Source organism: Tenrec ecaudatus, chromosome 11 (genome assembly GCF_050624435.1).
Source record: "Tenrec ecaudatus isolate mTenEca1 chromosome 11, mTenEca1.hap1, whole genome shotgun sequence".
Lineage (NCBI taxonomy): Eukaryota > Metazoa > Chordata > Mammalia > Afrosoricida > Tenrecidae > Tenrec > Tenrec ecaudatus.
The window spans coordinates 67,072,431-67,085,888 of record NC_134540.1 but is presented as its reverse complement, the minus strand read 5'-3'; the positions used below and the strand labels follow the sequence as shown (position 1 = coordinate 67,085,888).

The following is a 13,458-nucleotide window of genomic DNA, read 5'->3' as shown; positions in this document are numbered from 1 at the left end:
AAAAAAAGAAGAAATTACCTGGGTCAATATTATCAGTGTCAATGGTACTTAAACCCTGTTTGGAGAAATATTTTCCCTAAAAATTCATCAATGGACAAGAAAAGTGCTAGAGGCTAGATTTCTGGTCTCCATCACTCATGCTTCAGCAAAATACAGGCCCTTTTTATACATTTCATGTATTAGGTAGGTTTCTCTGTAAAATTTCAGCATACCACCTAACAATAATGGAAACATACTGATCTTTCCTAATTTCTCACTTCACAGATGATAAATTGGAGGTTCAGGGTGGAGAAAAATCTTTCCAAGACAAATTGGCAGCAGAAGAGCTGGTACCCAGACTTGTCCTTCCAATACTGAGTGTGTTTGTATGTCCTGCTTAGGAACAATGGTGTGTGTCAGTTGTGTGTGTGTGTTGGGGGTGGTGGTAGGGGGTGAGAGCTGGACAAGAGCTACCAGCCAGGATTCAGGACTTCAAGAGCTTGTTAACTTCTATAAAGAAAGCAAATGTATTTATGTAAACTGATAAACAGCACAGTGAAATTTAATATGAGTTCAGAGTAGGGTTACAAGTTAAGAGAAAGGTTTATTAAGCACTGAGTCATGTTATCATATATATTTCCATCTTGAATCTCATCAATATGATCTAATCCCATGATTTTATAGGCATAGGATGTTAGGTGATATAATCCTGTATCCTTGAGAATGTATTCTGAGCTGATCATTAATTTGAGAATTCAATTTTGATACCATGTCCAATGACCTTCATACTAAAAGATTTGATTGGATTGTGATAAAGAGAAATAACTTTTGAGGCAAGGATATTACAGACAATTCTAATTATGTCCAGGGAGAAGATTTTAAAAATATATGCTTCCTGGAAGGTGGTCTGGTGTCAGTCAGCAGAGATGTGAGACGCTGTCACACATCAGAGCTGAACCAGATGGTTGTAAAATGGTCAGCCAGGGCAGAGTCTAAAGTTGGATGATGACATGGGAAATATGAGTACAGGTAACTTGCATAGGTTGCAGTAGATTTAAGGTAGATAAATCAGGATTATAAAGGTATCATTATACTTACACAACTATGTAATTTAAAATGTCGGAGCTATACTTTAAAGGACTTCTCTATAAATACTTTTTGATAAATCAAACATAGAGTCAGGACAAGTGGTAGAAACTGACAGTGATCCTCAGGTTTCGAACCTCATCAAGCAGAGGACTATTTTGACCTGGGGAATAAAGAGAATTGCAGATGAATGAGATGCATAAAAGAACACGGAGGTCAGAGCTCTTTGGTGGTAATCCTTGGTGCAGGACAAGTTGGTTGATGAATTCTGAGACAGCCAGAGGAGATGACTAGTGCATGTGGAGAGGAAAGAATGGGGTCGGCGGCCGGTGAAAAGCCATTTGAGGATGATAGGGAAGTAATGGGAGCCTGGCCCACTGGGAGGTTCAGAGGCCCAGGTTCTCGGATGGATGATAAGCTGGTTGTTCACTCCTACTCGTTCCATCTAGGGGAGACGTGGGCATAGTGGTTATGCATTGAGCTGCAGTCTACAAGGTCGACAGTTCAAAACCACCTACTACTTCTCAGGTGAAAGATGAGGCTTTCTACTCCTGTAAAGAGTTACAGTCTTGAAAACCCACAGGGACAGTTTTACCATAACCTCTACCAATCAAACAATGCCATCAAGGCAATGTTGACTCATAGTGACCCCTTTGATTTCTGAGACTGTATCTGTTTACAGGAGTAGAAAGCCCAGACTATGTCCCTTGGAGCTGCTTGTGGTTCTGAACTGGTAACCATGCGGATCGCAGCCCAACACATAACCACCACTACACCATCAGGGTTCCTCACTCGAACCGATAGGGTTGCTATTTGTCAGAACTGACTTGATTTCATTGAGTTTTGAGTGGCTTATTTCATGACTATTTAACCAGAAGCTGCCAGGAGAAAACCTGGTAACAGAAGTTTTTAAGTAGGCTTTGGCATTTTGGGCTTTCTCAGGACAGAAACTTCTAGGGCCCCAGGGAACCAACGACTGTCCTAGAACTGAATGTCTGTCCACTCTTTGAGCAGACACTGATCAAAGAGGAAGCCACTATCCTGCCAGTCCAACTTCAGATAGCTCCCTGCACTTGTCCTAAGTGGCGGAGCGGCGGAGACAATGCGGAAAGACACCTCAGCTATGATACTATTTATTCTAATAGACCAGTGACTCTAAGGTGCTGGCAGTCCTGCCTTCAGCATCAAGCTCTTCTTCCTCATTTGTTTCCTCAAATGTCCCTCATTTTCTCTCTGAGCCCTCCTCCTTTCTTTCCACCTTCCTTCTTTCTTTTCCAAATACTCATATTTTTCCTGCCTTATATATTTTTTTCATCGATTTTCTTTGTTGCTCGGTGAGAATCATATCTGTTTGGTTAATCATCCTTACATCTGACTTTTTGGGGCTATTGTCCAGCTCTTTCCATCCTTGAGTGGCTCTGGATTTTATCCATGTCAGAGTTGACATTTCCAGTCACCTCATATTGCATGTGAAAAGTGGACAGTGAATTAGGAAGGCCTCAGAAGGATGGGTGCGTTTGAATTGTGGTGTTGCTGAAGAATATTGAAAACAGGGTGGAATGCCAAAAGAACTCACAAATATGCGTTGGAAGAAGTAGAAGCTTAGACGTGCTCCTTAAAATCGTCTCTTGTAGCTTGGACATGTTTTCCGGAGAGACTGGTCCCTGGAAAAGGATGTCAGGCTTGGTAAAGTGCAGGGTCAATGAGAAAGAGAGAGAGCTCATCAAGGAAACCAATTAACACCGTGGCTGTAGCAATAAGTGCAAACACGATGGCATTTGTGAGGATGGTGCACTGGCAGCGTTTCATTCTATTGTGTCTAGAGCCACTACTGGTCCAACTGACTCGATTGTACCTGGCAGAAATAGGATTCTAGACAGACATTTCTGAAGTGTGATAGAGCTAGGGAAGAGCTCTACTACAACATAATCCATTGTCAAGGGTCAAAGTCACGTAAAACTCTGTGGTCTGGGGTTTACATGGGGATGCAGTCTTCAGTTTAGATTGCTCATTCTCAAGATCACAAATCCACATATCTCAAGGCTGTTGCATCTTCCACCTGAAACAGGATGAGAGGGTCTGGATATTCTCTTTTTAACAGTCTTTAACAGTCTAAAGGCAAGTCCAACTCCAAACAACGATGCATTCTAACTCTCCAGAGAGACCTGGCCACTCCAGCTGGAGGCTGGAGCTTCCTCCTAATGAGGGCCTTCATCCCTCAGGTAGGACTAAAGACCGAACCACCTGTGAAGGAGGTAGGCAGGAGTGGAATACCTCTAGGCCAGGTTGGGAAATGGGGACTAGATTTGGGGATGGGGTTCATCCTCCAGCCCTGAGTCTAGAGCACACCCTACTCTATTCTCCACCCTGGAAAGTGCTACAGGGTGAGCTCCTTGGAGGGACGGGTTCTCCAGCTTCCCAGCTGGCACCAGGGCACACCAGGCCAGCTCAACTTGTTCTCCCCGAACTGGGGAGAGGCAGATCTGCCTGGAGTTGTTGGAGAAGACTTTGGTAGGTTCTGATAGGCACGTTGTAGACAAGTGGCCTCATCCACCTGTGTCTGGGTGATCTTGGAACCTTCAGAGAACTCCACATCTCGCATTCTCTAACAGGCTTCTCTCCTTCCCTTTCAGCAAGGACCTAACACCCCCACCACAGAAATGTGTTCTCTTCCCATGGCAAAATACTATGTGTAAGTTTTCCTGGCATTTCCCTCTTTCCTAATCAAGGAGTCTAGGGGCAACACGGGGAATATGGAAAGCTGAGTCAGAGGGATGAGGCGCCTTCTTAGCTGAGAAATCTGCAGGGCCCCACAATTAAATGTAATCATTACAAAGGGAATAGCTCTCCTTCCCGAGTGCCTTCCTAGAGACCAGTCATTCTGCCTGCCTTACCTCCATCCCATGATGTCTACTAGGGGAACTTAAATAACTCGTTTTACAAATCTAGAAGCTGAGTCTCAGAGAGCTAAACCAATGCCCTGAGACCCAAAGGCAGAGCTGTGGATCCGATGCCACACCTTATGCTACTCCATCTGCCTCTTCCGAGAGGCCCCTGACAGTAGAATCTCGAGGACAGCATGCTTTTGTGTGTTGGCCTCTGTGGCATTCCTTCATAGCCTGAGCTTCCAACTCTTACTTGCACTTGACCTTGTGTACGATTTTTATTCTTACCTCATATTCTTATTGTTCATTGTCTATGGTTTTGCTGTAAAATACTTCAGACCTTTTGCTTCACAAGACGGAATATGATAAAATAGAACAGGGCTGATTCTTGGAATGCATTTCCTGAGCCATCTACCTTGGACCCTGTCTTGTTATAGACATAGAAGGACAGTCGGGGCCTCCAGACTGGCTGGGAAGGGCAGACAGTACCAACGACAAAACAGAAGTCAATGTTTGGGTGCTCATAGCTTGAGTCTCCAAACAATGTTGCCAGCATTTTCCAGTCACCCGTTTCTGGTGGCAGAGTCCCTGAGGTTTACCAGAGAGTGCCCACTGCGAGCCCAGGATCTTTGAGGTTTGTATTTTAATCATGAAATGCAGCTGCTTTGAACACCTACTGCCATTAGCTAAAGGGATTGTAATGAGCTGTTGCTGGAAGAGAGACAGCTCCTGGAGGCGCTGGCATGTGCGCAGTGGTTCTGCCCTTGCAGGTAACCAGGGCTCCCAGGTCCTGAGGATGGTGGACAGGCATCTTTGAAGCCAGCCAGACAACTGAGCTAATAATCTGTGTGGATTTTATGCCCACACGTTCACCCTGGTTTCTCCCCCGCCTTCCCAGAACGTATCTGCCCTCTGAGACTGATTATTATACCCACAATCAACCACAAGGGCTATAATCAAGCTGTGCTCCGGCTCTCTGTTAACCTCCTGTATTCGGCACCAGTCCCTCGGGGCCTTCCCCAGAGCACAGCTTTCCTGGGCCCACAGCTGGAGTAGCCGTGTTGGCAGACTTCATGTAACACAGATTTTTTTCCCTTCATTTTTTTTTCTGATTTGTTGATGTCCTCTGATAAAAAATCTTTAAAAATATTGGAAAAGCAAATCATATTTCCCTGCACAGTTTCTTGATGAAGCACAGACAAACAAAACCCCAAAGCAGTTGTCATCAAATTGACCCTGTCCTAGCAAGCCCTGTGGACGGAGCAGTCTTGCTCCACAGAGTTTTCCAGGCTGTGCTCCTTGTGGAAGCACGTTGCCAGGCCTGTCTTCAGAGGTGCTTCTCGGTGGACTGGAGCCGCCAGCCTTCTGCCTAGTAGCTGAGTGCTTAACTGTGGCCACCACCAGGGACTCCTATTGAAGAGAAGAAATATTTGTGACAAACTCAGCCAGGTCCAGGAAATCTGAGATGAAGCTCTCAGAGACACTTGACAATCACCAGAGAAGTATTCAGAACATGCCTGGAAAAGCACTTGAATCAGCAGGACACCTCCCGCCCATCCCTGCACGGTGGGCCCTGATGCTGTCCAACCGAGACAGAAGGCAGAGAGGTCAGCCACTGACAGTCACAAGCTCAGAAGACCTTCTTCTGCTTTAAAACTCACCTGATCTTTACCTGCTCTTGGGGGGGGGGTGGCCCCATTTCTCACCTGGAAAAGGGAGAAGAACATCAGTGACCGGTAATTGAGAGCATGGAGGTGAGAGGGCTCAGGGTCAAGGTGTGCCTGGAGGGTGCAGTTCATCACCATTGCAACTCTCTTCCAGAATTAAGGATGCAGATCAGAAGGCGCTGTACATGAAGGACAGCCAGCTCCTTGTGGGAGACCCTGGTGCAGACAACTGCTGTCCAGGTGAGAATCTGGGCCTCCCGCCACTGGGACACATCTCTTCTTCCATAGGCCACTCACTTTCATGGGCCTCCCTTCCCACCTCCTGGCCCCCTTCAAGTGACGGGGAGTAAAAGGCAGTTGAGGGCAGGAGTCCCAGGTCAGCCTGGAGCCCGCATGACAAGATCAGGGCAGCTATGCCTGGTCCAGCTCCTTCCTGCCTAAGCCTTCCATCACCTCAATCCTGACCTCTGTGGTCCTCTTACCTCCCAGCACTTTCCTTTCCTCTCTTCCCACCAGAGAAGATCTGCATCCTCCCCAACAGAGCCCTGGACCGCACCAAGTTCCCCATCCTCCTGGGCATCCATGGAGGGAGGTGCTGCTTGGCATGCGTGGAGACAGAAGAGGGACCTTCTCTGCAGTTGGAGGTGAGAAACCCCTCCCCATTCTCTGGGACCCTGAAGGCTTGCTTGGCTTGGCCTCTGGGATGTCCTGGCATCTTTGGACCCATCTGAGGATTCCCTTGCCAGGCACACACATCCTCCTGTTTCAGGTATCTACCCCTAGTACCGACACCCTTGTCCTTGAGAGGCTGCAGAAGGCAGTTTTCTCCACCAGACCTACTCTGCCAAGTTCTTCACAGACCAAGCCCTGCATGCAGCTAGGACTGCAATCAAGCTTGATTGGTAGCCTCATCCTTCAGCTGAGTGTCTTGCCCCCACAGGATGTGAGCATCGAGGATCTGTACAAGGGCGGTGAGCAGGCCACGCGTTTCACCTTCTTCCAGAGCAGCCTGGGTTCTGCCTTCAGGCTCGAAGCTGCTGCTTGGCCTGGCTGGTTTCTCTGCGGCCCAGGCGAGTCCAGACAGCCGGTACGCCTAGCCAAGGAGAGTGACCCCACGGCCCGCACGGAGTTTTACTTCGAACAAAGCCGGTAGGGTTGTAGGAGGCTGTGTTCCAGTTTAGCGTCTGCAGATAAAGCCTACCTTGCTCAGAGGCCGGGGGAGGCAGAAAAATGGCCCCTACATATGGCTATCCCTCACACCTATACACACATGACCTTACATGGTAAACAGGGCATTTTGAACTTGATTAAATTAAAGGTTTTGTGTTGGGGAGATTATCTTGGACCACTGGGGAGGGCCATGTAATCGCAGATGTCTTTGTAAGAAGGAGGCAGAAAAGTCAGGGAAAGATCAAAAGAAGTTGGCCCCTTTGAAGATGGAAGAAAGAGCCAGGAGCAAATGAATGCCGTGGTTTGTAGACCTGTCAGAAGGAACACCGTAGTGCTAACGACACCTTGATTTTAGCTCGGTGAAACCCATTTTGGACTTTCCACCTCTAGAACTGTAGAATAAGTTTAAAATTTGTATGTTTTAAGTAACTATCTTTATGCTAAATTTGCAACATAATAACAACGGAAACAAGTGTAGGCCTCAATGCGCTTCATGTAAGCGGTGTGGGTTGCTTGGTAAGTTCTTGGAAGACTGGCCACCATGTCTCTTCTCCTGCCTGTCTGCTCCAGAGCCTCTAGAAACAACCAGGAGAACCCCGGGAGGAAATGGCTCTCCTCCTCTAGCCCAAGACAATACCTTGGGTGGACTATTCTTCTAGGTCAAGTCCAAACCCTGGGACTTGGTTTTCTCTTAGTTAATTTATGAGTCAGCCATTTAACTGATCGGTCAGTGCCATGATGTGTCTGCTGGTGTCAATCTGTGAGGAGCAAGCAGGCACAGGGAGGGTGAAGGCCAAGAGTTTGTCCGGAGCATGGTGAGTCTGAGGCTCCAGTGGGAACTCAGGTGGTTTCTTAAACTGGAAATACAGGACTGAAACTCGGCTGAGAACTTGTGGTTGGAACTAACACTCATCCTCAGAGGCCAAAGTCATTCCCCTGCATATCATAGATAATCTGTGATTGAGTCATGGGAGAGAAGCGGATGGCATCCGGGCCCAGGGCAGGACGAGGCTGCTGGTCCTCTTCCTCTTGTGTGCAGCCAATCAGCACCCACCACAAACTGAGTCCAAACACGGGACAAGAACCTGGAAGAACAATATGTCTCCAGCCGCCGAACAACCTTCCAAGACAAGCATCCCACCCACTACTTGACAAATAAGGAAATTGAAGCTTCCAAAATTAAATGACTGGCTTAAGTCAATGCCACCTCGTACTGACCTGGTATCATAGTGGTGATGTGCTAATCAACTGCTAACAACAAGGTTAGCAGTTTGAAGCCAGCAGCCGCTCCTTGAGGGAAAAATGAGGCTTTCTATTCCAGAAAAGAGTTGCAGTCTCACAATATATCCTCACTGTGTCTATCCTCATATTTTAACTGTTAAACAACTCGAACCCAATTCACCATGAACTCAATATTCACTATTTTAACAGGCACCCCAATAGTCCTTGTAACTGTCTCCTCTAGAATCCGTTCTCCCCCCAGGAGCCAAAGAAAACGTCTCCCCCAATAACCTCTGTATGATTATTTATATTTATTCTTCAACCACTTAACAGAATTTACCAGAGAAGTCACAAGAGCCTAGAGTTACTAGTAGAACTATCTTAAACAATATATCTAATAGCTCACATTTTATGGATATAGGGCTTTGGGGGTTTTCTATTTCATCTCGAATTTTGGGGGTACTTTTTGTCTTTGAAGGACTTTTCCATTTCATTAAATTGATATTTAAGAGATAGCGTGTGGTCTCCTTACTCACTGCAGCAACTCCACCCTGCCCTCCTGTAGAGCAGCCATGCGTCAGCATTGACTTGATGGCAGTGTGGTGTGTTCAAGGACAGAGAGGAACTGCCCCGCAGTTTCCAGGACTATACGTCTTTCCAGAAACAGACCGCTGCATGTCTTTTTTCCACATGGGAAGCTCGTGGGTTTGACCCACCGAAGCACTGTAGCGCTGCATCACCAGAGTCCTGGATTGGAGTTACGGACGTTGTTAGGCACCATGAAGTCGAGTCATAGGAACTCTGGACCACAGAATGAAATGCCGCGCCATTCCCACTGCGGTGCCTACGTTGGCGCCCACGGTGGCAGCCACGCTGTCCACCCATCTTGTCCCAGGCCTTCCTGGGTGCCTTTGCTCTTCCACGTCACCGACCGAGATGTCCTTCTGGGCACTGGTCTCTCCTGACAGCATGTGCAAAGGATGAGAAACGAAGTCTCGCTCTCCTTGCCTCTAAGGAGCGTTCTGACTTTGCTTCTTTCGAGACAAATTTGTTTGCTGTTTTCACAGCCTATGGTGCTTTCAACATCCGTCACCAGCACCATCGTTCCAAGGAGTCAATTGTTCTTTGATCTTCCTGTCTGATGTCACGTCTCTCTAAGTAGAGTGAAGCAGGGGCCCTGGTGGAGTAGTGGTTACCCATTGGGCTGTTAACTGCAAGGTCAGCAGTTTGAATGCACTAGCCGCTCCTCGGGAGAGATGTGGAGCGTCCTCCTCCCATAAAGAGTTACAGACTCAGAAGCTCACAGGGCGGCTCTACCCCGCTCCATAGGGTTGTTCTGGGTCAGTATCGACTTGACGGCAATGCGTAGTAACGGGAGTGAAATAACTTGCTGAAGGCCATCTTCCAATTTCAGCTCCTCACAATTGTATCGTGTTTCTAACTCTAGGAGCTGGGGAGAGACGGAAGGATGAATGAAACCAAGCTTTCTTAGAGCTGGTAAATGATTGGGAGAATAATTAATCGTTCAACAAGAACACACACACGGGCCAGGAAGTAGAAGATGAGTGTTGTAGGTTTTCAATGGTAACATTCTATTGGGGGCAAGGGAACTAGTTGCCACAGAGTTCATTCCAACTCATGGTGACCCGTGTGTGCCAACACAGAGCCCCGCTTCACAGGACTTTCCAGAGTAAATCACTACACCTTTCTTCTAAAGTTCCTCTCATTCAAACCATTTGTTCCACCTAAAAAACCTGAAGCGCTGCTAAGAGAGGGGTTCCAACAAAGGAGGACCTGATGGGCTTTATGTCGTTAGTCAGCATATGCTCTTTCCCCAGTCTGTCCCTCTGTGACCTGGTACGCTCTTCTCAGACCCGTGTCACCTCACATGTTTGCATGCTAAAACCCTCTGCTTTGGCAGTGCATCTTTCCTTCAGACTTGCCCCTTAGAGGCAAACTTGGTGCATCCATCCAGAGTAGTTACTAGTACACAGAAGGCGCTGACTGAGTAGAAAATGTTGAGCACATTTGCGGGTGATCATTCGGTTCTTGCAGACTTGATGAACCCCTGTGAGGATAACGATGGTTTCCGTACAGATGGGTGCCATGGCAACCCAGAGGAGGAAGCTGATGGAGAAGGTTTCACAAGGGAAAGAATATTTAATCTGGGCCTAAAGAAAAAGTAGTCCTTTTCCAGGCAGGGGAGCTGGTAGGTGGGCATGGTAGGTAGCAAGAACATTTCATATAGTCCAGAAGGAGGTGTTCTGGAGGTTATGAGCCATTGGGTGTGGCTGAGACCAAAGACCGGTAGCTGAGGACTCTCTGAAAGTTGAGCTTGGAAAGTTGGTGGGGTGTGATTGGACATGCTTTGCCGAGGAGCTGAAACTGTCCAGGATGCTGGCGGAGTACCTCAAGTGTTTCCAGCAGGCTCCGCATGTTAAGCCTGGGAACATGTGGACTACACTGGACCAGCCCAGTTGGTTACTACGGCTGCACTCATCCGGGTCTCTTCGTTAGCCCCTTCTTCTTGCCCCATCTACCTTCCTTGGAAACTTCCTTGGGGTCAGCTTCTGTGCTCTGATTCCACCATCGTCCCGGCACCTGCCTATTACTCCTTCTTTCATGGAAGCCCACGTGGACTACTCAGAAGCCCTTAACTGGTGAACTGTGCCCACAGTATCCGAGGTGAACCTCGGCTTCCTTCCCCTTGTGGGTGCTGCTACAAGGTGGAGCAAGTCCTCTATTTAAGTAAAAAGCATTCTGAGCATCTAATAGCTGCACATTTTGTATTAGGTGCCTGGTTGAGAAACAAGACACAAGCGACTTAAATGACATAGGCTCCACCCCTCCAGAACACAGAGTGTAGGAGATATTGAAGGATATCTACATCTACACGGCTCGGGGAGAAATGTCAGTGACACGTTCTGGCACTGGAAAATTTTAAAGACAAAAAAGACACATCTGATGGCAGCTGGGGTTACCAGGAACACTCTCCCGTATCCCACAGCTGCCCCTTATAGTATTCCTCCTCCTTGGCAATCACACTAAAGGTTTTCCTTCACAAGAAGCCAAGAAAACTGTTTTTTTTAATGTAAAGACTCGGTGGAGACATACTTTTAGTCTTATATACTCTTTAGATGTCACAGTGAGCAAGTAAGTCTAGAGACAGACTAGTAATGGGATTATTGGAACACAGAGTAGGAACTCCTCAATCTAGCAGCACCAGGGAGTTCAAGTTGTGGAGAGGCCAGGGGACCGTATCAGGATGCCAGGAAAGGGTTTAGAGGACAGGAGACATGCATGGGGCGAGGTGGGTGAGGGGTCAGTGGAGGTATGGGAGTTGACAAAGCTGTTGTAGGCAGAGCATTCAGCCACACACAGGCCTGAAGGAAGTCCTGAGAGTGTGTAAATGTGTATACATGTGTGTGTACTCTGTGTATGTATTTGCTAGAGGCTGTAGACATAGACAAGAGTTGAATCATGAAAGACCTGGTCTTTATTCCAAAAATCTCTGGAAAAAATATTAGAGAAATATTAAAAATGTAAAACAGGAGGGTAGCTAATGTGTTAAAATTCTCCTGTAACTCATATTCCTAAGGATCTGAATCAGATGTAGAATAGTCTCTCTTTTTTTAAGTGGAGAGCAAATGTTTTGAGACTGATGAGGGCAATGAATGTACGAATGTGCTTAACACAATTGATGTACGTATGGACTGTGATAAGAGTTGTATGAGCCCCTAATTTAAAAAATTTAAAAAGAATATTCTCTCTTTTTATCCAAATTACCATCTCATGAGTCTGGGATCATTCATTCTTATAGCTTCGCGTAGCTGCACAAAATGTCAAACAGAATCCTCTGAAGGATACTCAACACACGTCAGGCCTGTGGGAGTCTAAACTCAGATTCAGGATGAAAAATAAAAGGAGAGAAAACTCTAATGCACATGGAACGTTCCTGGATCTCATTCTGCTAAAACATACCACCGTCTTAAAAGAATATAACAGAAGTAGACGTTCACCACACAGGCAGAAATGGTAACCAATTTCTGAATGGAAATACTGGCGTTTGAAGTATTTAACTTCATTTTGGGTTGGGTTTTACCGATGCATTGTTATAAGGGTTTCTCTAGTGATTCTACCAGAACAAAGCGTCTATTTCCTAGGTAGAGAACATGGTCTACTAACCTAAAGGTTGGCCGTTCAAAATCAACCAGTGGCGTTGCGGAAGAAAGACTTCGTGATCCCTTTCCATGAAGATGATGGCTGAGAGAGAGCCGGGGATGGGCCGGCCCAGGCTGAGGCATCCGTGGGTAGGAGCTGCCTGGTGGCTCCCTGGGGATTTCCAGTAGCCTAGACAAATGTGCTGCACAGACCGCCTGCAACAAAGACCCGGGAGATGTGGAGGTAAAACTTGGAGTCCCGAGTCTCTGAGGGAAAGAGATAAATGAACAGAATGCTGACAGAAAGGAGAAGGGGGACAAAGCAGAGCCTGAACACAGACAATAAACCAACTGGTGAATTCTCCACTTGCTTGGACTGGGCCCATCTGAGTCAGCTTTGCTCACAGCTCAGGGTACTCTCCAATGCCTGCCTATGAAAAAGTGGGATCCCTCTGCTCCCCACCACACCCTATTGATGAACAAAGGTGTGATCAGCTCTAGTCCTCACCCAGCAAGAGGCCAGGCACAGCCACCTTCCCCTTGTACAACTCAGAGACTGTAGAATATTTAGACACAAGAATTATTAGTTAGGACCAACCTGCAGTGGGGCATAGCATTGAGAAACCATAGCACAGGTGCACATGGAAGACTGACGCTAGAGGGGACCCTAGTTCTCCCAACTCCTCTAGTGACCAGAGAAATCACCAACACCCACCCTCCCACCCTCGGCAGTGGCCGCATGCTCTGACCCCCATGGACCTCTGTAGAATACCGACTGGCAGGAAAATGTGGTGCAGCCTTGAAAAACTGCAGCAAAGAAGCACACCAATAGATGATGCAAGAGGGGGAAATCATCCATATTTCTCCAAAAAACAAAACAAAAAGCAAAAGAAAACCTTGGTGACCAGAGGAGCCAGCCCCACCCTCATGCACAAGCAGTCAAAGTCCTCCTGTGTACTCCTAGGGCTGGAGAATTCAGAAAGAAACCCCAGATCATTTGGAAGGAACTATGGAATTCGGCCTTGATAAAGCACACTGGCTGACAAAGAGAACACAGCTACTTGTTCTTTGTTTTGTTTTCTTCCCTTTTCTGTTTGTTTTGTATTTTTCCTTTCTCACGTCTCTGGACTAGAGACAGCTGTCCCCACACAACCCAGACACGACTGTACCTCCGACAGCGACCCCTAGTGGACAGGGCCACCATCCACTCTAGTCCCAGAAGATCATGAAATAAACACACAAAAATACCATAGTGTCTCAGAGAAAGTAGGCCATTTCAGTTCAAATGAA

At 47.1% G+C, this 13,458-nt stretch overlaps 1 protein-coding gene across 1 annotated transcript; it reads left to right on the top strand.

The window, feature by feature from the left end:
- Positions 1–3,725: 3,725 nt before the first annotated feature.
- IL1F10 (interleukin 1 family member 10) lies at positions 3,726–6,770 on the top strand. Its single transcript, XM_075562544.1, has 4 exons — positions 3,726–3,757; positions 5,772–5,857; positions 6,134–6,261; positions 6,558–6,770. Exons 1-4 carry the CDS (start codon positions 3,726–3,728, stop codon positions 6,768–6,770), a joined length of 459 nt encoding a protein of 152 aa, XP_075418659.1.
- Positions 6,771–13,458: the final 6,688 nt, after the last annotated feature.

Excerpts from the sequence above, each read along its gene's own strand:
- IL1F10 (XM_075562544.1), top strand. The coding sequence starts at position 3,726 with ATGTGTTCTCTTCCCATGGCAAAATACTATGT. Across the intron at positions 5,858-6,133 it reads TGCAGACAACTGCTGTCCAG|AGAAGATCTGCATCCTCCCC; the intron begins GTGAGAATCTGG and ends TCTTCCCACCAG. Across the intron at positions 6,262-6,557 it reads GACCTTCTCTGCAGTTGGAG|GATGTGAGCATCGAGGATCT; the intron begins GTGAGAAACCCC and ends TTGCCCCCACAG.